General features: G+C 43.0%; 2 protein-coding genes across 5 annotated transcripts; one reads left to right on the forward strand and one right to left on the reverse strand.

The window, feature by feature from the left end:
* On the reverse strand, positions 1 to 24,952 carry LOC141014421 (aldehyde dehydrogenase family 3 member A2-like). 4 transcript variants are annotated; one of them, XM_073488229.1, is made up of 11 exons: positions 24,879 to 24,952; positions 24,177 to 24,338; positions 22,262 to 22,493; positions 20,233 to 20,318; positions 19,914 to 20,122; positions 19,569 to 19,686; positions 18,644 to 18,785; positions 17,147 to 17,313; positions 16,892 to 16,991; positions 16,538 to 16,776; positions 1 to 443 (listed from the first exon to the last, which is right to left on the reverse strand). In XM_073488229.1, exons 2-11 carry the CDS (start codon positions 24,336 to 24,338, stop codon positions 429 to 431), a joined length of 1,470 nt encoding a protein of 489 aa, XP_073344330.1. In that variant the 5' UTR covers positions 24,879 to 24,952; the 3' UTR covers positions 1 to 428. The 4 variants fall into 4 exon arrangements, with proteins under 4 accessions (XP_073344330.1, XP_073344321.1, XP_073344311.1 ...); XM_073488220.1 differs by lacking the exon at positions 24,879 to 24,952 and adding an exon at positions 24,837 to 24,866; XM_073488210.1 differs by lacking the exon at positions 1 to 443 and having other exon boundaries at positions 16,265 to 16,776.
* On the forward strand, positions 9,095 to 12,182 carry LOC141008559 (zinc finger BED domain-containing protein 4-like). The gene is made up of 2 exons (XM_073480989.1): positions 9,095 to 10,440; positions 11,239 to 12,182. Exons 1-2 carry the CDS (start codon positions 9,143 to 9,145, stop codon positions 11,747 to 11,749), a joined length of 1,809 nt encoding a protein of 602 aa, XP_073337090.1. The 5' UTR covers positions 9,095 to 9,142; the 3' UTR covers positions 11,750 to 12,182.

Genomic DNA, 24,952 nt, shown 5'->3' on the forward strand with positions numbered 1-24,952 from the left:
TGAATGATATTGTTGATGTTTAATTGCAGAAAGTCAGGACCACAAAACTGACACAGACATGATATTCACTGACTGCATTCCATGTTAAAGGTCATTTGAGTGCATTGATCTTCATTGTGTAGTAAAATGGATGACATCGCTGCTCTGTCGCTGCTTCAGCAGTGAAATGTTTCATAATTTAAAAATCTATGAGTAAAATCTCTATTAATAAGGTTAACAATGAAAAAGTACAGATTATATTGCTATAAAATTGATTTAAAACAAACAAAAAAATCAATAGCAGCTTTTGATGTAACAGAAAACACATTCTTAAATACATATGTCAGTCAAATATGTCTACATGAATTAGAAATGATATGGACCAATAAAAGAACAGAGTGCTGTATTTCACTATAGGTCAGGAGTCCACCTGGTCCTGCTCTTCGGCCTCATCGCAGGAATCTCTGCAAGAAACACAACGCACAAACTCAGTGTCAAGACCCGGATCCAAACTGTTTGAAATACAGAGATGACAGATAGTTCAACTGAACACAGGAGCACAACAAGTGTGGATGTCAACAAAGGTGGTGGGGTAGACCAAAACAAAAGGGACCATTTATCAGGGAAGAGTGAAGCATGCTGGGTAATTAAAGAGAGGGTAGATGAGGGGGCATTGTGTGGTTAGATTTCCTGGACAACGCCACACTTTGTCTGCCGGAGACAAAGCCATTGTTGTATGAGAGTACGAGTCTGTAGGACTGTGGGTATGTGTGTGTGTGTGTGTGTGTGTGTGTGTGTGTGTCTGTGTGTGGGTATCTTGGGAAACTGTATTTGTTGTTATTTAAAAGGCTGTAAACAGTCATCACACAAATACTGCACTGATGAAAACGTACCTCTCACCTCATAAGCTAATTCTCTTTCATTTGTTATGTGCTAACAAATGCTTCCTGCTATTAAAGACAATATGGCTAATATATGATCCCTTCAGTCAATCATTAGAGTACACACCAGGACTGATTAATACTGAATATACACCTCTGTCTTACACCTGAGTGACAAAATGGGACACATAGTGTGTAAATTATTAACTTGCAGGTTAACAACATCTTGTTATGTAAAACAAGTCATTAGTGACATCTATTGGTGGTCGGGCAAGACATGACTCTTTAAGAGAATGCTGCAATGCTGTCTTGTGGACTATGAAACCTAATCAATTTCTCCATCAGTATAGGGATGAGGAGATAATGACAGAGACAATTTTCATTTTTAGGTGAACTGTTCCTTTAAGGTCTAAGGTGGACAAAAGTCAGAGACTGATGTTTTTTCAGGAATCCTGTGGGTCACACTCTGTTGGATTCCTACAGGATGGGAGTCAGTTTCACTATTCATCAGGTGACTGGGACAGGACAGGAAAAAATGTCAACAGGAGAGGACAGGATGTCAATCATTATAACAATCGGTCTGTTTTCATATATAGGTATGCAGTTCTAATAAGAATACATGCTATTTTCTTTATTTTGAATATTATTATTAATGTTATTTATGTTTATTTGCTCTGGTAGCTGGTTGCTAGTATGTTGCAGCCACCTGACCAGTACATGAATTGAGAGGACTGTGGATGAAAGACAAGAAGGTGCAGCCACCAAAATGACCCCCCGATAATATGGGATGGGACAGGAATTTTCTTTGACTGTCATGGGTGTGAAATGGTACAGGGGGGAACATCCACTGCTGTGTCACTCCTAAATCTGTTACGTGTAAGGGACTGAACTCTGACAGCCCTTTCCTTTGGCACTGCATTCCCTCAACCGTATGATGTATATGTATTCCTATGCACAGGTGCAGCTGTGCCTGCCGTGCACTGTATTGAGCTGCAGATCAGCTGTTTGAGTTGGACTTTCAGCAGCTGTCTAACGGCAATGTAAAGCACAAAAAATGTTCAAAGTATAGCGCTGACTGAAACAGATACATATTTTGAGATGGGCCTTCTTTTAGGTGGGTAAAATACATCTTGCTGCCGGTGCCGTTTAGCAGTACTATGCTCTGCTTCTCCACACAGGGAGAGAGCTGACGTCATGTTCTGCAGGTAATACACTGCCGAGGGATAAGTACATCATACAGCCACACTTCAAAAGACCTCAACTATCATTTTAAGCATTCATTTCTGCTTCTAAAACACGTCAAACAGGATCTGATTACTCATATTATAACAGTGTGCCAACTTAAAGTAATCATGAGAAGAAATAATGTTTTTGTATACAACATGTTTTCAGGGATACGATTATCCCTCCAGTTATTTAGTAACTGGACCTAGAGTAAGGTATCTTGTTTAGAATCGAAGAACGTTGATAGTAGATTCTGGTTTACAGAGTTTCACCTGCAAGGTATAATAATATGCCCAGTCTGGCCTGAGAGGTGACATGTAAATATGACATGTCTTCGTGGATAAAATTCTTCTCCAGTTGTTGTTAATCTTGTCATTAAGATCAGCTGTTCAGCTGATCTGTAATTTGAACGGGATTATGTTCTTGAGGATCTCAGTCAATGATTGTAAGACACAGCAATTCAACTTCACACATCTGCCAAAACAGTCAGTAACATCTGCTCAACAAAGGTTGAACACCACAGACGTTGCACCAGGTCCAGCACACAGGATTACTGTAGCTAAACCCTGCTGCATGAGAACATCTTTTTTTTTTAAATGATTATTTTTAAAAATTGTATTGTATACAGGAATACAAGAATAAAAAAACAAGGTAGAAAAAAAACAACAAAAAAAACCCAACACACACAGGGCATTTTTCTTTTTTAAAAATGAATTGCACTCCAGCAGCATTGGCACTATACATATAACACAAACTCACTGAGAGAGGCGGGCGGCACACTATGCATTACAATGCTGGTCAGGTACAGTGTTGAGCTGGGCAAGGTGATCCAGAAATGGTTGCCATATATCAGAGAACTTGAGAGATTATCCAACATCCCATACCAAATCTTCTCCATATGGAAGACACCAGTGAGCTCAGTTAACCAAGTCTTAAACTGGGGCACAGCAGCTTATATCCAGAGCCTTAAAATTACTATTCCATACATAATGGTGCTTTGCAATGAGGTACAGTGATTTAGAGAGGAAAGAGAGAACTAAATAATCATACAATCATACAACCATACTGTGACGATCCCTCCACCCAGGCACTAGGGGTCCCTGTTTCTTGAGGGTTGTGTTTTGCAGGTGCTGAATGGAGGGTCGTCAGCTGCATGAGCAACACCTGAGCCAGTGTCCTCTGACTATAATGATCTTCCTCATTCAGCGGGCGCGCTCTCTCTGGGACTGATTCCTGCTAACCGGCAGGCCTGATGGCAGCACATTTTCCTTTCCTTTCTTTTGATCTGCACATACATTGTCACACACCCATACATGCTTTCACTACTGATACTGATCTTTACCCATTTTCCTTGGTTGTTTCATGATTGTGGGACCAATAAATACCAATTGCTTGTAGCCACCTGTGTTTGTCTCCCTGTTTTGGCACAGCCTTTGAGCCAGGTTGTGACAAATGGGGGCTCGTCCAGTTGTTGTTTGACCCGGTTGTAAAGCACAGTTCTGCTGGTTGAGAATGGGCAGAGACTGTGATGTCTTGGTGTAATGTTGGCGTGACGTCGGGTCAGGTGTAGTAAGTTGTGCATCTTGTTTTTGTGAATCGGTGGCAACTAATCATTTGGGAGACAAGTGACGAGAGTGGTGAGTAGTCTGTTGTGGTGTTTTTGGTTAAATGCAATCAATTGTAGCCTACTGAGTTACATGTTTTGTTTTGAGGGATGTGTTGTCGTCGACCTAGTTCTGTTGGTGAGGTTGTGGCACTGAGTTCTGGTGGTTCTCTGCAAGCCATAGTGTTGCTGCTGTTCTGTCCCTGGTTAGGCTTAAGAGCGAATTCCTTTTGGGGTTCGTTTGGGGGGGGCTTTGATAGTGTGGTGACGAAAGTGGCTAAAGCAGTTGTCTTGGGAGCACGTCCGGGGCTGCAGGTGGAGTCGCCATATTCTGGTTGCTTCACCGGGTTTGCGGGTTACAGTGCATAAATACCCACCACAAGTAGCGCCTGAAGACTAGGGGGGAGTTAGGTAGTTTCTGGTTAGGCAGTTAGAGGGACGGGGCTGTGGCCTGGTTTTTTTTTTGGTTTGGCTGTGTAGGGGCCGTTTGAGCTCTGTTGCTTGTGTGTTATCAGTTTTTTTTGTGTTCAGACAGTTAAAGTTAGTCCTTTTGTTCCCTCAGTTATGACTACTCTGGAGGAGTTTTTGAGAGCTCCGTCGGAGGAGTTATTGGAGCGTTGTTCGCGGGAGCAATTAGTAAAAATCGCCGAACATTTTAGGATGGATGTCCGGTGATAGGCGGTTAAAGGAGAATGTGAAGAACATTCTAAAGGAGAATTTGTTGGATGCGGGTGTTCTCCAGCCTAAATTGTATGCTGGTGGTTCTGGATTAGACACGGTTGATGTGTCTGTCTCTGAAGTTGGGGTGAGTACTGGGTTGACTTTTGAGCAGCGCAAAGAATTGCTATTGTTGCAAATGGAAATTAAAAAAGTTGAACTTGAAGAGCGCAGATTAAGTTTGGTTAATGTGGGTAACGTAGGGCAGGTCTCTGTTTCTTCTGGGCCCTCACGTGCTTTTGATGTTGCCAGTAATCTGCGTTTGGTTCCTCAATTTTGCGAGCGAGATCTGGACACATTTTTCTTACTTTTTGAGCGAGTGGCTGAGAGTAGAGATTGGTCTGATGTTGAGCGCACGTTACTGTTACAGTGCGTTTTGACAGGCAAGGCGCAGGAGGCCTATTCTGCGCTTAGTGCAGTTGAAAGCAAGGTTTATGTGTCCGTCAAAGCTGCTGTGTTAAAGGCTTATGAGTTGGTGCCTGAGGCATATCGCCAGAGATTTAGGTCTTGGGAGAAGTCAGGTAAGCACACATATGGAGTTTTCCAGGGAGTTAATCACTCAGTTTAATCGTTGGTGTACTTCACTGGGGGTTCATACTTATGAGGCTTTGTGTGACTTGATCATTCTGGAGCAATTTAAGAACTCTGTTCCCAGTCACACTGCTACTTATATAAATGAACGGAAAGTGAGGACGGCTATCGAGGCCGCTACTCTGGCTGATGAGTATGTATTGACGCATCGTGGTGACCGCGAGTGCAGGACTCGGGATGATGCTCGGTACAGGGGGGATGGTAGCAACTTTCGCCCAGCAGGTAAACGGTGGGAGGGAGGAGCTAGTCCTAGCCAGGGTAGGTCAGAACGGGCTACATGGGGTCAGATGCAGTTTGACCCGACTGAATTATGTCACTACTGCAAGGGCAGGGGACATTGGAAAGCTGAATGCCCGGTTAAGTCCAGTGCTAAAAGTGGGTTTGGTAGCGGGCATGTCAAGCCTGTCGCACTTGCTTCTTCTGTTGGAAAGATCACTTCTCCCGGTGCCATTTCCCCATATGAAAAGATGAAGCCTGGAGCGGATTGCAGCCTGGAGCAGTCTGATTTCTCAGCTTTTGTGTCGGACGGCCATGTGTCTCTGGTAGGGAGTGGTATCAAGGTACCGGTGAAAATTTTGAGAGATACTGGGGCCTTCGATTCATTCATTGTGAGTTCTGCACTGTCTTTTTCTCAGGGAACTGATACTGGGGATTACATTCTGATGCGGGGAATGGGTTTAACTGTGTTGCCTGTTCCATTGCATAAATTGGAGCTTGACTGTGGGTTGGTTCAGGGCGAGGTGGTTATGGGTGTGCGTCCCGCACTACCAATCCGAGGCATTCATGTCATCCTAGGGAATGATCTGGCTGGTAGCCGTGTGTGGGCTGATGTTCCGCCAGCTCCGATAGTAACCCCTTCTCCCTTTGTTACGGTACCTGATGAGAGTGCGCAGTGTTTTCCTGGTGTTTTCACAGCTTGCGCAGTTACACGGGCTATGTGCCGTGGGGAGGCAGAACCTGAAGTTGAGCAGAGTAGCATAGAGGACAAGGGGGCTTTCTTTGTGTCTATACCTGACTCTCTCTTGTCTATTTCCCGCAGCGACCTGTCGGCAGAGCAACGGGCTGATCCTACGCTTAGTGGGCTGTTTGACAGAGTGCTTTCAAATGTTGATGGGTGGAGTGCTGCAAAAGGTTATCTGCTGCAAGACGAATTACTGGTAAAAATTATTGGTCGATTGTTATGTTGTCACCGTGTCTGTCTGGGTTTCCAGATGGGAACCCCAGTTTTTTTTAAGAGGGGGGGTGTGACGATCCCTCCACCCAGGCACTAGGGGTCCCTGTTTCTTGAGGGTTGTGTTTTGCAGGTGCTGAATGGAGGGTCGTCAGCTGCATTAGCAACACCTGAGCCAGTGTCCTCTGACTATAAAGATCTTCCTCATTCTGCGGGCGCGCTCTCTCTGGGACTGATTCCTGCTAACCGGCAGGCCTGATGGCAGCACATTTTCCTTTCCTTTCTTTTGATCTGCACATACATTGTCACACACCCATACATGCTTTCACTACTGATACTGATCTTTACCCATTTTCCTTGGTTGTTTCATGATTGTGGGACCAATAAATACCAATTGCTTGTAGCCACCTGTGTTTGTCTCCCTATTTTGGCACAGCCTTTGAGCCAGGTTGTGACATCAGAGAACCACTTGAATATATCACACCAAAAGTTTTACAGTTTGGGGCATGTCCAACAAAGGTGGGACAAAGAGCCCTCTGCAGATTTGCACCTATCACACAACGAAGAAATGGTAGGAAAAGTTCTGTGCAGTTTTGTTTTGGAATAATGAAGCTTGTGCATCACTTTAAACTGAATTAATTGATGCCTGGCATTAACAGAGCAAGATCGGGTCCGGCTAAGGCCCTCCTTCCAAACATCATCCCCAATCTGCATACCCAGTTCCTCCTCCCAGGCCTTTTTCAAAGAATGTGTAGCATAATTTATATGTTCTGAAAATATATTTACAAAGCCTGAGACCAGTTTTCGAGATTCAGGTGGGCCCAACAAAAGCTTATAAATTTGTCTTTCCTCAGGAAAAGAATCTAAGTTAGGCACACACTGACGAACATAATTCCTGATCTGTAAATATCGAAAAAAAATGTGTTGTGGGAAGACAGAATTTATGTTTTAACTGAGTAAATGAGGCAAAATGCTTGTCAATATACAAATCTCTCAAAGACACTATCCCCTTCAGCCTCCAACTACTAAAGGACACATCTGTAAGAGATGGGGGGGAATGCATGACTGCAGTATATTGGGGTGTGAATAGAAGTATCTGGGAGACTGCATCCCTTTTTAATTTGCTGCCATATCTTCAAGCAGTTCAAAATTATCAAATTATCCACGTTTGTCAAAGTTTGTTAATGTTTGTAGGGCAACTGGACCCTGTAAAAAGAAGTGCTGGCAGAGAGCTATTTTTAACATCACCCTTTTCAATGGCAACCCAGGAAGGAGTCACGGACGTCACTTCTGTGCTATAACCTTCCTGCCAGTAGACAAGAGCCCTTGCATTCGCTGCCCAATAGTAATGCAAGAAGCGTGGCAATCCCAGTCCACCCTTCTCTCTGGGCTTATGTAAATGAATTTTCGATATTCTGTGAGTTTTATAGCCCCAATGAAGGGCATAACTATTGAATCTAATAACTTGAAAAATGACTTCGTCAAAAAAATAGGTACATTTTGAAAGAGGTACAAAAACCTCGGAAGGGAGACCATTTTAATAGCATTTAAGCGACCCACCATAGAGAGAGGGAGAGTCCTCCATTTTTCAATGCCCCCCTTAAGCTTTGCCACTCATAAACTCTCTCTATCAAGGAAGTTCAGCTTAAAAATCAATTTAGGGTTTTTTGGCAACACTACTCCAAGACATAAATTCACTCTTCTGCCAATTAATTGTATATCCTGAAACCGCACCGAAAGACCTTATAAGATTCAGCAAAATGGGGAGAGAATGCTCAGGCTGTGATAAAAAAAATAACATCATCATCCGCATACAGAGAGATGTTGGGATCCACATTACCTCGATAGAAGGATGATTCCTAATACTGATAGCAAGTGGCTCAATAGCAACGGCAGAAAGTAACAGGCTGAGGGGACAACCTTGACATGTCCCAAGATGTAACGAGAATGGCTTATATTTGTCCTGGTTCGTTAGAATGGAGGAAGAAGGGTGAGCATACAGCATTGTGATCCATGCAACAAATTGGTGACCAAACCCAAATTCCTCCAGTACCTTCACCATGTAGGCCCACTCCACCTGATCGAATGCTTTCTCTGCGTCCAGGCACAAGGCAGCCACCATTCATATTGTTATGGTACATTATAGTCATTAGTCTCCTAACATTGAAAAAAAAAACCTATTGGGGACAATACCTGTCTGATCAGCATGGATAATAGATGAAATATGTTTGTTTAACCTCTTTGCCAACAATTTTGTAAATATTTCCATGTCTGTGTTCAGCAATGCAATGGGATGATAAGATGAAGGCTCGGTCTCATCTCTTCCCTCTTTTAATAATATTGAAATATTGGAAAGGGAAAGGGAATTTCTGAGTTCCAAACGAATGGGATAACATCCTCAAAATTATGGGCACCACCTTATCAGAATATTTTTTATACAGTTAGATGCCAAAACTGGAACTGGACCCGCGACTTTGCCATTGGGGAATGATTTTATAGCATCGACAATTTCTTGAGTGGTAATGTCAGAATTTAAAGCCTCTCGAGCCTCGTCACTTAACTTAGGGAGAGTCAGGTGCCCTAGCCAGGCAGAAATGTCCCCCGTAGCCGCTGATGAATACAACTGCTCATAATATTCCCTGAAACAATCATTATTACCCTTAGGATCAGTAATAACTAGGGATGCACCGATACCGATACTGGCATCGGGTATCGGGTCGATACTGTTGTAATATACTTGTACTCGTACTCGCTAAAGTTTATCGATACCAAGAACCGATACCAGTGCATGCAATTGCTCTGCATGAAGACCGCGATCAGAGGGTGGCTTTGCATCTTTGTTGTATTTTTTTTAGATTGGCGGCTAGGGGGAGACGTCGAGCTAATCAGAAACAGCGTGGTTAGGCGAGGAGTGAGACTGGCGTTGAAAAAAAAAAAAACTGAAAAAAAAACTGGCGGCTGCGGTTAATTAGCACCATGTCAGCAGTCTGGGCTCATTTCAAAATATGCGAAGATGACAGAAGCAAGGCGGAATGCAAACTGTGTGCTGGTAAGGTCTCCAGGGGAGGAAAGGAGAGTACGTCGTTCAATACGAGCAATTTGATAAAACATCTGAGGACACATCATCACCCTGAGTATACCGAGTTTGCTAAGGCTAATGCGAAACCGCAACAACCAACTTTAACTCAGGTTTTGGAAAAGCGAGAAAAAATGTCAAGAGAAAACCCACGGGCAGTTAAAATTACAGAGGCTCTGACTCATTTTATTGCTCTGGATGACCAGCCACTGTCGGTTGTGGACAATGTAGGATTTCGCCGTCTTCTCAGCACACTCGAGCCACGATATGAGATTCCCAGTCGCCCCTACATCACGGATGTTATGGTGCCAAAACTTTTTGAGGATGTGAAAAAAAAAGTTCGCGACCAGGTGAATAAGGCTTCAGCCTTAAGTTTCACCACTGACATTTGGACAAGCAGTGTGTGCCCAATGTCACTGCTCAGCTTAACGGCGCAGTGGCTAGACGAGGAGTTCATTCGTCATCACGTCACACTACATGCAAAGTCATTCCGGGGCTCGCACACCAGCCAGAGCATCGCAGGTGCTTTCGATAGCATGCTCCAGACCTGGAACATTCCGAAGACGTCCGTCCACGCAGTGCTCCGAGACAACGCAAGGAATATGATAAAAGCCATGAGTGATGCTGAGCTGCCCAGCCTACCTTGTACAGCTCACACTCTCCAGCTGGTCGTTCACGAGGGCCTTCTGTCACAGAGAAGTGTTACTGATGCGGTGGCTGTCGGCCGCAAAATAGTTGGGCATTTTAAACATTCTGCTCTGGCCAACTCCCGGCTCGAGGACATTCAATTAGAGATCAACCAGCCTGCTAAGCGGCTCCAGCAGGACGTACAGACCCGCTGGAACAGCACGTTTTACATGATACAGTCCTTGATTGAGCAGAAACGGGCTCTGGGAATATACGTGTCTGAATACGGACTCCCTGATACTCTGACGGGTCACCAGTGGATTCTGCTGGAGAAGGTGCTCTCTGTCCTGGGTCCATTCGAGGAGTTAACTCGGAAAGTTAGCTCTTCAGATGCCATGGCTGCAGACGTCATTCCAGCAGTCACTGTGCTGCACAGATTTCTAACAAGGGAGACTGATGAAGACCATGGGGTCAAAGCGATGAAGGGAACCTTGGCTGCAGCTGTCAGGAAGCGATTCACTGATGTGGAGGCAAACCCACTGTACAGCATCGCAACGCTGCTCCATCCCAGGTGAGTGTGACAGTAACTGTGTGTGACTGTATGTGATTGTAACTGTGATGTGTGTGACTGTGTGTGTGTAACTGTGACTGTGTGTGACTGTGTGTGTAACTGTGTGTGACTAAGTGTGATTGTAACTGTGTGTGTGTGTGTGTGTGTGTGTGTAACTGTGTGTGACTGTGTGTGTGTAACTGTGTGTGACTGTGTGTGTAACTGTGTGTGACTATGTGATTGTAACTGTGTGTGTGTGTGTGTGTGTGTGTAACTGTGTGTGACTGTGTGTACGTAACTGTGACTGTGTGTGACTGTGTGTGTAACTGTGTGTGACTATGTGATTGTAACTGTGTGTGTGTGTGTGTGTGTGACTGTGTGTGTGTAACTGTGACTGTGTGTGACTGTGTGTGTAACTGTGTGTGACTATGTGTGATTGTAACTGTGTGTGTGTGTGTGTGACTGTGTGTGACTGTGTGTGTGTAACTGTGACTGTGTGTGACTGTGTGTGTAACTGTGTGTAACTATGTGTGATTGTAACTGTGTGTGTGTGTGTAACTGTGTGTGACTGTGTGATTGTGACTGTGTGTGTGTGACTATGTGTGATTGTAACTGTGTGTGTGTGTGTGTGTGTGTGTGTAACTGTGTGACTGTGTGATTGTGACTGTGTGTGTGTGTGTGTAACTGTGTGTGACTATGTGTGATTGTAACTGCGACTGTGTGTGTTTGTGTGTGTGCAACTGGGTGACTGTAACTGTGACTGTGCTAAAATAGCAAGCATGCTATTTTCAACTTCTTTTTTTTCTTTCTCTGTTTTAGGTACAAAAATCGTTTTTTCTCCAATGCTACCACTGCTGCACATGCCAAAGAGGTGCTGAAACTTGAGCTGCTGAGGTTGCCCGGAGAACTGGACAAGCAGGAGGACCATGACCTGAATGAACCACCTTCAAGAAAACCACGCACGGACCAGACCACCAGCAGTCTAGACAGCATATTTGATGAAATTGCAGATGAGCAGGCATCAGCATCAGTGGGCACAGCTGCAGTAGGTTCAAGTGTACAAGTAGAGACATATCTTGGAGAGGCCGTGATTTCACGGGAAGACAAACCACTACAATACTGGGTGGTTAATAAAGTGCGCTTCCCAACTCTGGCTAGACTGGCGGGCAGATACCTTTCAGCACCTTGCACTAGTGTTGACAGTGAAAGGTTGTTCAGCTCAGTGTCACACATTGTGAGTGAAAGCAGAAACAGGCTCACAGCTGATCATGCAGAGATGATTCTGTTCATCAAAAAGAATCTGCCTCTCACTTTCTCAAAAGAAGCTTAGTTCAAAGACCACACCATTGCATTCTGACTGAAGTTTAACTCTGCAATAGGTTAATTCATGTTTTGTCAATCTAAAAGCTGAAGACAGTGCCAAATAGTCAATTGATATTTTGTTTGATTCAAATGTGGACACTGCAATAGGTTAATTCATGTTTTGTAAAAGCTGAAGACAGTGCCAAATAGTTACATGATATTTTGTTTGATTCAAATGTGGACACTGCAATAGGTTAATTCATGTTTTCTCAATCTAAAAGCTGAAGACAGTGCTAATTGATAATTTTGTTTGATTCAAATGAGGAAACTGCAATAATTTCACAGAAAAATGTTTAATTTCACTTGAAATGTGAAAAGTTTTACAGTCATTTATTCATATTTATCATTATTTGTTGTAACAAGCAGAGAAGAAAATAAAACTTGTCTTCCAATTCATTGCATTTTGCCTAATCGTTTGTTTTTTTGTTGTGGTAGAAGGATCGGCATCGGTACTCGGTATCGGCAAGTACTCAGATCCAAGTATCGGTATCGTATCGGTTTGAAAAAAAGTGGTATCGGTGCATCCCTAGTAATAACCTTGATCTAATTTTATGTATAGCTCTGCTTGCCTGCAAACCTCTCAACTGTCGGGCCAGCAATTTGTGGGGCTTGTCCTGAAGCCCAAAATGTTTCTGTCTAATCTCAAACAGTTGGTCACCTGGCCAGATAAAATGGTATTATATTCATATTTCAATTTGAGAATATGTTGTAAAGTAGAAGGGTCAGATGTAGTCCTATAGCAAAGTTCCGCCTTTCCTTTTTTAGCGATGAGTCCAAGACCTCCATATTATCATTAATTCCAGAAATTCAGAAATCTTAACAGACATGAATTGGCAGAATGATGCATCAGCAGTGATGGGTTAAGTCTCCAGTTATATTGCTGTTTCTTATGAGTAAGATCAAGAACCACTGTGGTTGGAGAATGGTCAGATATTAAAATATTGTGATATTTAGAAGCAATCATGTTTGATAATCAATTTAGAGTCAAGCAAGAAATAATCTCTGCTTAAAAAAAGACTTGTGCACTTGTGAAAAAAAAGAATGATCTCTGTCAGTGGGATGTCCCAGTCTCCAAATATCAACTAGATTAGTGGAAGACATTAAGTTCTTCAAAAACCGTGGAGGAGGAAGGGGATTGGCCCATCTGAGCAGACCTGTCCAAGCTGTTATCAAGCACAAAGTTAAAATCACCACCCATAATCGGATGTGTATCAGAAAGATCGGGCAGTAAGTTAAATATCTTACGGAAAAAGGCTGGATTGTCAAAGTGAGAGTGTAAACCCCACATACTTACTTAGGGGCTGCTGGACCATCTAAAAACTACTAAACAGCAGCTACATTAACCCGAGTAACCCTCAACTCACTCTCCAATAATACACATGACTACTTGTGGGCAATGAATGCAAAACGGTCATAAACATGTCCCTGTTGAAAAGGTTTTAACATTACATAAGAGTAACATACCTAAACATGCCTTCTTATCAATGGGCGATCAGTGTTCAAATTAGAGTTTCTGCAAAAGTCTCAAGAAAACACCTTGCTGGAGTTATTGTGGGTGACCCGCAGCCGCGCTGGGTAAATGAAGCCGCTCCTCACACCCGCATCCCAAAGTAGCTTCCGGACGCCGTCAAGTCTGCCGCTGCTTCATCACCTCCGCTGCTTCATCACCTCCGCTGGGTAGTCAGGGAAGAAGTAAATCACTTTTCCATTGTAGCGGAGAGAAAACTGCTGGCGGGCCAGCTGTAATACTTTCTCCTTCGTTTGGAAGTGGTGGAGGCATGCTATCATTATGCGTGGGCACGCGTCTCCTTCGGGGAACTGCCTCCCTAGACGGTGCGCTCGATCCACTTCCAGCGGCTTGGAAAAGTTGTCTGCGCCCAGCAGCTCAGGAATAAATTTTGCCAGGAACTCTGTCGGTTGTCCGTTCTCGATCTTCTCAGGTAAGCCAACGATTTTAATATTCTGTCGCCTGGAGCGAGACTCAAGGTCAATCACTTTCAGCCGCAGTGCTTTGTTCTCCGCCTGCCATTTTGTGTATGTCTGCTCAACATGGGAGAGGCGGCGGTCATAGTCCAAGCTAGCATCTTCCACTTCTTTTATTCGGTTGCTGAGTGTCACCAAAGACGCCCGGGTAGCTGTTAGAGATGCCTCTAAATCGTCATCGTCTTTGTCATACCCTGTATTGCAGAAAGGATTTTTGTAGAATCTGCATCGGACTTTCTCCATACTATACTAATACTCCACAGTATTAGCGGCTAGTCCCGCTAGCTCCGGCTGATCACCAGATTCATCCTGAGATTCATCTGGCTTCCTTCCCTTTTTCGGTTTAGTCATCTTGAGACACTTACACACACGGAGCTCAGAGGTAAATCTGGAAGAATACGTTAAATATTTGATAAATTACCAAATTATAAGAGAGTAGAGACGAGCCCTGGGAAAAAGCATCTACTCCATGCGGTGCACACTAGCACCCCCCCGCATGAGAACTTCTTTAAGGGAAAGGCTGGATTCAGATCAAATCAGGCAGTGCGGCGAAAACGCAGGTTTTCCCATTCATTTTAATGAGGGCTGTCCATTTTGGCTGCGATGGTGCTGTGAAACGCAGCGAAAACTTTGAAGCCAACTTTTGGAGGAACGCAGCCCATGCGGTGGCCATAGGGGTGGATGAGGGAAGAGAGCAAAAAAAGTGAAGAGGCCAAGAAAGTTTATGAGTGTTCCATTTAACTTTTCTGATTAAAAAGTGGATTTATCTTCAATCCCATTTATCAGCCAGACTGCAGCAGCGATCTGCTGAGGAGACCTCAGTTGTCAGTGTTTATGTCACGTTACTGAGATGTTGGCTGACTGGAGCTGGATGGGAAAGGTACTTTATTCCATGGAGACATCACAGAGAGGAGGGGAAAGAAGAAGAATCACAGTCTCTGGCAAGTAGCTGAATAGTGAGAGTTTACCTCAATTTAAAACACACAAACACACACACTCTCCTTCTGGGCCACTGTTAATGTAGTAAAGTAATCTGCTAAAGTAAGCGGTCTGTTAGCAGCAGATAAACACTGCATTAAACAACCACCATTGCTGGTGAAAATCTATCCGACATGACCCAGGCACAAATGTTCACAAAATTTTAAAGTTTTATTCACCTTTAAGTGATAGTGTGTGACTTTTGATGTAGATGTACCGTCATCTCGGAACCAGTGTGGAGAAGCAGTGCGCAGCGCCAGCAGGAAGCAGGGCTTTGTACTGCTGAAACCATACCAGCAGCAAGAGAGACCGTAACTGAAGATGGAGATGGACTTGGTTCCGAAGAAAAGCAGCAATGGATCTATCATCTGGCAGTGGTTTGGATTCCACAAGGAAGACGTTGAACAAAACACGGTTATCTGAAAAATGTGCCACCAAACCATTGCTAAAAAAGGTAGCAGTACTATGAATTTGTTTCACCACCTGAAATGCCATCCACTCCTAAATGAAGAATGCCTCAAAGTCTGCATGTCCACATGTCCACCCACAACAAATAAAACATCAAAGGAACCAGCCCTGAAGCAAATGACTCTGGCTTCTTCGTTTGCCAAATCAATCCCATACAACAAAAAAAGCCCAAAATGAAACGAGATGACGGCCGCGGTAACAAAACACATCGCCAAAGACACGGCCCCCAGTTGGTGTTGTGGAAAAGCCAGGATTCAAAAATCTCATTAAGACACTTGACCCAAAGTATGATTTGTCTGGTCGCAAGTTTTTTGCAGAGAAAGCGCTACCAGAATTTCATTTACATTACAGTGAGAGAAAAGGTGGCCCACCAGCTAACGACATTTGACCCAATTCTCCAGAACTACGGATCTGTGGTTCAGCAGAATCTGTGAGCCTTATCTCATCTTAACAGTACATTACATCAACATTGAGAAGTTTGTGCCTCCAAACGAGCTTTTTTCCTGATGATCATGCAGGACAGCTCATTGCACAAGGGCTGCAAGATGCTCTCATGTCATTGAACTTCACTACAGATAACGGGACTAATATAATAAAAGCTGTGAGCCTGAATGAGTGGACAAGACTATAGTGTTTTGGCCATTGCCTGCACCTTGCAATTGGTGAGTATTTGTGCAGGTTTGCCTCCCCCTAATGGGAAAATAATAATAATTTTGGATGGTAAATATAACTAAGACATCATTTCATTATTTGTCACATGCAATTAAATGATTTGAAAACTAGGCCACAGAAGGAAGGCCTACCATGCCATTATTTACTTTCATTTGTTAAAAGCCGCCTGGTTAAAATAAAAAGTTTCATTTAACTTGATTGCGATTTTCCCTCTTTTTGAATGCAAATAAAAAAAAATCCAATAGAAGGGACTACTTGAATCATCATACTAGTGTCATTTTATGCATCAAAGGGTTGAAATCAACATTTATACAGTGATTTAGAGGAGATTTCAAAATATCCATATATATATATCTGGTACACATTTCAATGAAATAGAGAGTGTGACATGAATGTAGTTTACAAGCAACTTCAACAAATGTGGAAAATAAAGTGTCCAATAATCATAGAAAAATAAGTAAATATTTTCTTGAGTTCAGGAAATTACTCTGGAAAACCCTCTTATCCCCCTAAAGCTACTAATCACCCAAATTGAGTATTTCTTTCCAGGAAACTTCCTAGGATACTACAGCCCTCTAAAATAAAGCATTGCTGATATCAAAATAAAACCTTTTAGTCCCAATTTAGACTGAAATGGTATATTTTGTCCCTTTACCTGCACCACAAATGCAGCCAAACCAGCAAACATGGTCAGCAGTGCCATGCGCCGCAGCCTGCACACATCGACCTGCTTCAGCAGAAAGAATCGAGCCCAGCCCAGCTTTTTGGCTGTATGAGGAGGGTATCGCATGCTGTTGACTCCCTCCATTTTCAGCTGCTTGATGAGACAGCTGCGCAGGTGACTGAGTTGGTCGAAGCTGTGCCGGCCGTGGTAACAGCCCATCCCACTGTTACCTGAGCAAGAGGGGGGAGGATATGTCAGCTATAAATGTATTACATAAATCTGTTAATCCTCCAGTTAATAGGAGGCTAAATAAATGCAGTTTGGTTTAAGTGTTAACACACTCACCAACTCCTCCGAAGGGCAGAGCACTAACGGTAAAGTGGACCAAACAGTCGTTAGCCAGGAGAGCTCCACTGGATGTCTCAGCTATCACCCTTTTGATCAGCTAGTGATTAGACAAGAAAACTTTATCACACAATCATACAGAGCATTGTGGTTACAATCTCACCAGCTTCATAGCATTTTAGTACCACAGCCACAATAAAATCTCAATGTTAAACAGAATAATTGGAAACAAACATCCGCTGGTGATTTGCTTACCTTGTTGTTATGGGAAAAGACATATACAACCAGAGGTTTTTCTCTTTCATTAATAAACTGGATGGCCTCATCGACACCGCTCACTGTGATGATGGGCAGCAGGGGCCCAAAGATCTCCTCCTTCATAACTCTGGATTCCCTTGTCACATCCTTCAGCACAGTGGGGGCTGGCAAGGCAAGAAATAAAATATTTGTGTACATATACAATGCAATTGCCACTTATTCTATATACAGATGAGAGGGGGTTTGCAGAAAGGATGAAATCAAATGTCATTTCTCTACTGTCTTGCAAATCTTACCAAGGTTATTTTTACCTGTGCCATGAGGTTCAACAACTTAGGAGGATAACATCCTGAATGTATTTTTTTGTCAAACAAAGAAGAACATACCCCAAACACATTTGGACATAAAAAAAAGGACAAGAAGCCGAAATAGAACTGGATTAAATTTCTCTAACTAACAATCATCAATCCATACGATAAGATGACCTCTATAACTAGGGGTTTATATTGGGCCAATAGTCGGTCCGTTATTTGGAAATTTATACTGTATTATCAGCCATTTATCTGTATCTGTCAAAGTGAAGAAGACAACACAATTGCAATTTACATACATTTACATTAGATACATGTTCTGCAAGGACTCAAAGAGAGAGAAAGTTTACAATGTGAACACAACAAATCTAATTAGAGTTGTGTGATAATCAATCACCCATCTTTTCTCACTACATCTGAGCATTTTTTCCCCCTCAAGTGTGAATAAACTACAAACTATGAACTTCTTTTGAAATATGAAAATGTGTAATTATCGGTTATCTTCTCAGTATTGGCCATGTATTATCAGTTTCCATATCAGCTGGAAAAGATACATATAATGCATCTCTATCTATGACCACCTGCCATCATCCATGAAGACACAGGCTACACATTTTTCAGAGCCACCTTTCAAGTCTACAGGTAATGATACTCAAAACGTGGTTGGTGGAGTCTGAAGCATTACGTCCTTCAGCGTAGCAACTTTTCAAGAAGTCAATCAACCCAGTGTCAGTGTCAGTAAGGGAGACCATCAATGACATACTGTATGAAGTAAAGTCATTAGTTTGCCTCTTGAACTGATCACTACACCATATGCATGAGTGACATTGAAAGTTTTAGGAAAATAGGAACTTTTAAATTAGATATATAGTAAGTTTAACAGTGGTGTAGCTAGTCTGTCACTGATGCCCTTCTCTCTAAACTCTTGAGGGCCAGCAAGGTAAGAATTAACACTGTAATAGATTAAAATCTAGCCAGAGCAGTTCCTCTCAGGTGAAGATTTGCACAGCTGTTCGATATTGTTAAAAATATTGCTTATGACAGCAGATGTCGCGACATTCAATAATATCTAATATCGGCCCAAGCCTACTACCCCAGTCAATTCATTTCAACTTAAGGTGTTTGCCAGTACTGCAGCCTAAAATACAGAGCAAATGCTTTTTAGCTCTAACACACCACGTACCTATGTAGCACTGGGATTCATCGCTGTCTCCACCAACAGCAATCGTGCTCCCCTCCATGAGAGCCATGACCCTCTTAAAGTGGCGCTGGTTAATAATGCGTCCATAGTCCTCAAAGGTTTTTGGATTGTCCGTGTAAAACTCCTGCAATGTGTGAAATAAAAGATAAATGATGTTCAGATTGTTTGTAATCTCCAAATTAAAGACAATTTATGGATCATTAAAAGTTTGTTATGCAGTATTTTCCCCAAAAAAAACAAAAACAATGTATTGACTCATGCAAAAGTGGTCCCTATCAATCATCACTTATGACCAGCTTCAAGTGTGTGGCAGTGTCTGTATCTGTGGAGACCCTGCTCTTTGCCTACATTTTCCTATTTTCTTGGTATTTTGCTGTCTTGGTACATCTGGGTGTCAACCTTTGGGTGGGTGTGGGTTTAAATAAGGGACATTTCTCTTTTATTTGATGAGTGAAGGATCTGTTTAGTTGTCAGACTGTGAACTCCATCAGACCGACACATCCCTGTTCCATGCTGCCTGCATTTCCATTCACACAGTGGTCGTTTCACCTCTGTTACTACCTCCGGAGGCGCATCAAAACTGTCCCCCCATTCCAACTCTGACAAGACGGAACATCGCCACAAGATTCCTGCCTTGAAAAGACAGTGTGAATGGGGCTATAGAAAGCTGCAGGTCAGTGTGTTTTAACTGAGGGTGGGGCTAAGATACATACACACAGGCAGAGCAGAGATCCAGATACTAACGTTTAATTGTCATGTTTTACATTCTCTAATCAAGATTATTTCTGTTAGTGAAACCCAAGTCTTTCTCATTTTACCACTGACCCCAGAAGTTCCTACAATGATTTGCCATATTCCCAATAATCAAACTACAACTAATTTATTCAGATCTTAATTTTAGACCAACCTTGACGTTCTTATTGATCTCTTCTACTACTCGGCTCTGGATGGACGGTTCACACAGGATATAATCTGGAGCGATGCATGTCTGGCCACAGTTGACAAACTTGCCCCATGTGATGCGACTGTATTGGACAAAAAGCAAAGGAAAAGCAAGTCAAGTCAAGTAAGTCAAACAAGTAAGTCAAACCTTATAGGTACACCTTTGTGCTGTATCAGCACAGTAAATGCTGCTTTTTGTTTTGTACCACACTGTTGATGTTTCAAAATTTAGTTAGGATCTGTGTTGGATTTGAGAACAACTCCTGCATGTTTTGTACTTATTTGAAGCTTCTGTGGAGTTCAGACTGACCGACATGCTATAGCAATGTCACAGTTCTTGTCGATGTAGCAGGGGCTCTTCCCTCCCAGCTCCAGGGTCACTGGGGTGAGGTGGCGAGCTGCAGCCTCCATCACCAGTTTGCCCACTGTGCTGCTTCCTGTGTAGAAAATGTGATCAAATCTCTGCTTCAGCAGCTCCTGGGTCTCTGGCACTCCACCTGTCACCACAGGATACAGATCCTACAGAGAGTATATGTAGTCATTAACATTTCCAGTACATTCACAGTAAATGTAGATAATGATTAAAACAAAGTGTTTAGGTATCATTTCAAACAAAGGCAGAGGCTCACCTTGTCCAGATACTGAGGGAGGAGTTCCTCCATGACCTTGGCGGAGTGAGAACTGACTTCGGATGGCTTTATTATTGCTCCATTACCTGAAAAGGTAATAACAGACACCATTTACCACTTATACAGTGAAGAAAAAAAAGAAAGAAGGAACCAAGGAAAGGAGGCATGCACCCGCGTTCACGCGGTTGCACTACAGAAGCCGCGCCAGACAAGATGAACGAGAGTCGCGATAGATACACACCGGTATTTACATCCTGGTGTGAGTGTCAAAGTTTCAAATCACTGGTGCAGGCAGATCCCTCTTGTGTTTGTGTGTTGCTCGGTCGCTCAAAGCAGGAAGTAAATACCGGTGTGTATCTATCGCAAGTCTCGTTCATCTTGTCTGGCGCGGCTTCCGTAGTGCAATCGGCTGTGAGGGAGACTCGCGTGAACGCGGAGCGTGCCTCCAGGCAGATATAGTATAGTGACTGTTTAGGCTAGAAAAATGTACTAAATGACGTCGTTTCGAGTAAAGTCTGGATGTCCCCACTTCAGGACACTTGGATTGCAGCGGGCGAGCAGTATGGAGGAATATTACAAAGTTTTTGTGTAGTTTTATGGACCTTTTCGTCCCCTTTTTGTCTGGGGAGAGAACTCAGTACAGCATTGTAGGTGGGTGATAAGTAATGTCTGTTCAAATCTGTTATGTTCAGTCATTAGTATGTGATCTTAAAGAGTGTAATGTTTGAACTTTGAATGAACTTTGTTTCTGGTGTGGCTATCTCCACCTCAATCTAACTTCGCTAATGACAAATGATTTTTTACAGTTGACAGAATTTTATGAGAGACAGTGTCAAAGTGCCGGTGACTGGTCTCTAGAGCCCTTTAAAGACATGGAATATGATACATTGCAAGCTTCATCAGCTGATGGTTTATTATGCGCTTGACATTTATGTTCATTATGGCTTCATTCAGACATCACAATGCTTGCGAGACATCTGGCACCAGGTGCGCAAGACATGGTGATGAATCAGCTGCTCTGATGAGATGGAAAATAATGATGCCAGGGAATCAGAGTGTTCTCAGTTTTTGCACCAGTGATGGATTTTTAAAACTTACTTTGCTGATGAAGCCTTAACTAATGACACTGTGGGCATGAGGGATGCTCACCCCCACATCTTCACACAGTGAATCCTTCAACAAACCTTATGATGGAGTTTATGAGAGTGAATCCTGCTGCCTGTTTTATAACACACGAGTGCATAAGCACTGAATGACAAGTCAATAAATTGAACTCTCAATTAATTATTTGCTCATTGTATGTACTGTATGTATAATGTATTGTCATAAATTGATCTGACATGACATCTAGGTCTTTTACAATATAAAATCACATACTTCCCTGTGTTTCATATTTTATTAAACTGATTTTATTTTCTTTGAGCACAGGATTTGCTAATTCAGTGATAAATATAATAAGGTGATCTTAATCAGGCTGAACAAGATGTACATTTAATCTTTGTGTCTTTAGACTTGTGCTGCTGCAGCCTTTATGTTAGCTTGACAGCATTCAATTCAGACGTGTGCCATGTTATAGTGTTAGAGAAATATTACAGATCTGACTTAGTAAGATATGTCTGAAAGGAACATAGAATCATTTCTGATGCCGTGGTTTGCTTTGCTTTGATGTTGGATTGCATTACACAGTATTGTGACAGGTGTTACTGTTACCTTATGCCTGTCCTCCATACAGTATACTGTACATGTACATATGCAATTAAGATAAAGAGCTCTCTGATACAGTCTATGAAAAGGTGAACAATATGTGTAGAATATGCTTCACAATGGTAGAATTTGCTATTATACTGGATTACTTAAGGTAGTTTTCACATATTTTGTCCTATCCTTGAAGCTAGCGGACTGACTTTTGAAAACTAGAATATGACAGAAGGACCCAAGGCTCTTTTGCTACACCATAGGCTATGGACCTTTAATAAACCAGTAGACCTATCTACAAATATATATGGGTGTGTATGTGTATATGTGGTACCTGCAGCGATAGCTCCAACCAGCGGCTGGAGGGTGACAGCCCAGGGGTAGTTCCAGGCCCCGATAATGAGGACCACCCCCAGTGGCTCCGGCTGCACATAAACCTCATCTGATATGGTGAGGAGGTTCTTTTCTACCGGCCGAGGTGCCGCCCACTCTGCCAGCTTCTCTACAGCCAGCTTGATCTCTCCCTCCAGTCCCAGTGTCTCAAACAGCTCAGTCCCATGTTCACTCTGAAATACAAGGAGGGACAACATCTAGTGCTCATCAACTGTTTGATTATTCATCCACTGGTTCATTCATGTATATTGATCTGTTAAGCAGATCAAGATTTTGTTTCAGAGTCTAATGAGCATTTGCAGTCCCTGTCCATGGATAGTTTATCACCAGAGTACAGAGAAAACAGTGTTGTAACCCCGTGTTGGATAGCATTTAGTTCATCTATTCCTGCTTTGTCCCATACTAGACTGTATATATAATACGCAGGTGAAGTGAATAACATTGATCATCTTGTTACATTTGAATGTTCTTCTGGGAAACCTTGGGTCAGACCAACCAAACTCCAGTCCAAACCATGGCAACAGCACTCTCTGATAGCAGTGCCCCCCTCAGCATGACAGTGGGTCCTGACACATCACATAAACTGCTCAGGAATGGCCTGAGGAATGTGATAAAAAGAACAAAGTGTCAAACTGGCCTTCAAACTCCCCAGATCCAAATCTGATTGGACATCCGTGGGATGCGTTGGAACAAGTCTGGTCCATGGAGCCCCCGCAACCCACAGGACTCAAAGGATCCGGCACCAAAACTCTGGTGCCAGTCACCACATGGCACCCTCAAAGCTCCTGTTTCCATGCCTCAACCAGTCAGAGCCAAGTCCAATCATAGTGGAGTCTCAATAACGAAATTACACATACCACGTGGAATGATGGCACTTGGGTGGTCCGCTCCTGTTTGCCAGGCCATAGAATGGCCAGATGTCAGCCTAGAGCAAACCAGTAAAACCAGAACTGGCCCAAATCTGTTCCACAGTTCATTCTGATCTGGTGGGCTGGATCGGACCACTTTTGGCTTATTAGGTTTGCTCTTTGCTGACATGTGGCCATGCTATGGCCTGCTTGTGGCTCAGATCTGGCAACCAGGAGTGGATTGCCCAGGGGCCATCATTCTATGTGATATGTGGGCCGGATAAATGTATCTGGTGTGAGCCAAATCTGGGCCACAACAATTTTGCTACCTGGGCTTTTAATGGGTTAAAGTTGTGGCTGATAAGTTAATATATTTTTTATCTTAAGATATTAACTACGTAAATGGTTGTTAATGTCACTATATTTAGTTTTTTGGAATGAGGGAACATCAGAACAATTCATTTAAATCAAACATTTAAGATGAAGCAGGAAACTCACACCAACTTCAAAGATATGAACTGGGTGTGTTAATGACAACTTGTTTGTGGAATTCCACTCCTTGAAGGCCCAGAGCAACGTGGCATGATTACTGTAATAAGTGTCAAACATAGCAAGCAAACCAGATGAGCCACTTTAGAGACATAAAACCACCAACAAGAAGTACAGAGCAGCACAATAGAATATTTTACTGTGCTGTTCAGTTTCCTTGACTACAAACTTTCATTTGATTTCTAATCCACTTTCAGTTTGAGGTCTGAACTGTTTCTTTCCTGGTGTGTTGATAACCGCTCTTCTAATGAGCTTAACACTCACCACTGCTGCTCAGGCACAATGAAAAGGATCTAGGGCAGTGAATGGAAAATTCATCCCTGTCATGTGACCTGAACAGTCCCCAATCTCCACAAGGAACACACACAGTTTCCTGATCCTCACAACATTTCAACATGCAGGAAATGCAGGAGCATTTCCAGGAGCTCCGGGAAGCCTGTGAAGTTCTGACTAACCCACCTTTCCCAGGTCTTTTTTCACAGCATCTGCTATGTCCCTGCGTCTCTCTGAGATGAAGCGCAGCAGGCTCTTCAGCTGGTGGATCCTGAACTCCAGAGGTTTGGTTCTCCCTGTCTGGAAGGACTTCCTGGCCCGCTGGACGACCAGCTGTTCTCGAGACATCTTAAATATAAAATACACACACAGAACAAGGGCCAAATGTTACACAGCTCATTGAGCTAACCAAAGTAAATTCCACCAAAATGTAATGAATGCTACAGCTAGAGCTAACGTTGTGTCAGCGTGAAGGACACAGAACTCATGAGACTGAGCTGCGGACGTGAAGCACACATCGTTCAGATCAGTGCAACAATCAGACACTTCATGGGTCGCTGTGTGAACACTGGGAGACGGCGGCTGAATATTATCCGAGTCGCAGCGTTACATAACGCGGAAGTTCTTGAGCTTTTGACGACGGACAGCGACAACAATAATGACAGTACTCGTTATAACACCAGGGCTTGTTGATACCAGAGTCAGTGTGAAGCTAAAGTCTTTGGAGGAACACAGTCACCCTGGAAAGATAGCATTACTGGCTAATAGCATTGCAAACTCTTGTTAAATAGCTAGCTATAGCAGAAACACGGACAAATGTAGCATATGCTAATGATAGTTACGTACGCGATACATGTGGACCAGCTTAGCAGATGAATAAAGTTTTACCTTTAGAGCCTCCCGTCCGCTTCACCAGTGTTAGTCTTCTTCTTCTTCTTCTTCTTTAGTCAGGCAGACTGGAC

The sequence above is a fragment of the Pagrus major genome, chromosome 2 (assembly GCF_040436345.1).
Source record: "Pagrus major chromosome 2, Pma_NU_1.0".
Classification (NCBI taxonomy): domain Eukaryota; kingdom Metazoa; phylum Chordata; class Actinopteri; order Spariformes; family Sparidae; genus Pagrus; species Pagrus major.

Bases quoted from the DNA above. Each gene is read 5' to 3' on its own strand.
- LOC141014421 (XM_073488203.1), bottom strand. The intron at 20,319-22,261 runs GTACCACATATA...TTACCTTTTCAG, and splicing joins GGTTGGAGCTATCGCTGCAG to GTAATGGAGCAATAATAAAG. The intron at 18,786-19,568 runs GTTGGTCTAAAA...CACACATTGCAG, and splicing joins AGATCAATAAGAACGTCAAG to GAGTTTTACACGGACAATCC.
- LOC141008559 (XM_073480989.1), top strand. From the start codon at position 9,143: ATGTCAGCAGTCTGGGCTCATTTCAAAATATGCGAAGATGACAGAAGC. The intron at 10,441-11,238 runs GTGAGTGTGACA...TCTCTGTTTTAG, and splicing joins GCAACGCTGCTCCATCCCAG to GTACAAAAATCGTTTTTTCT.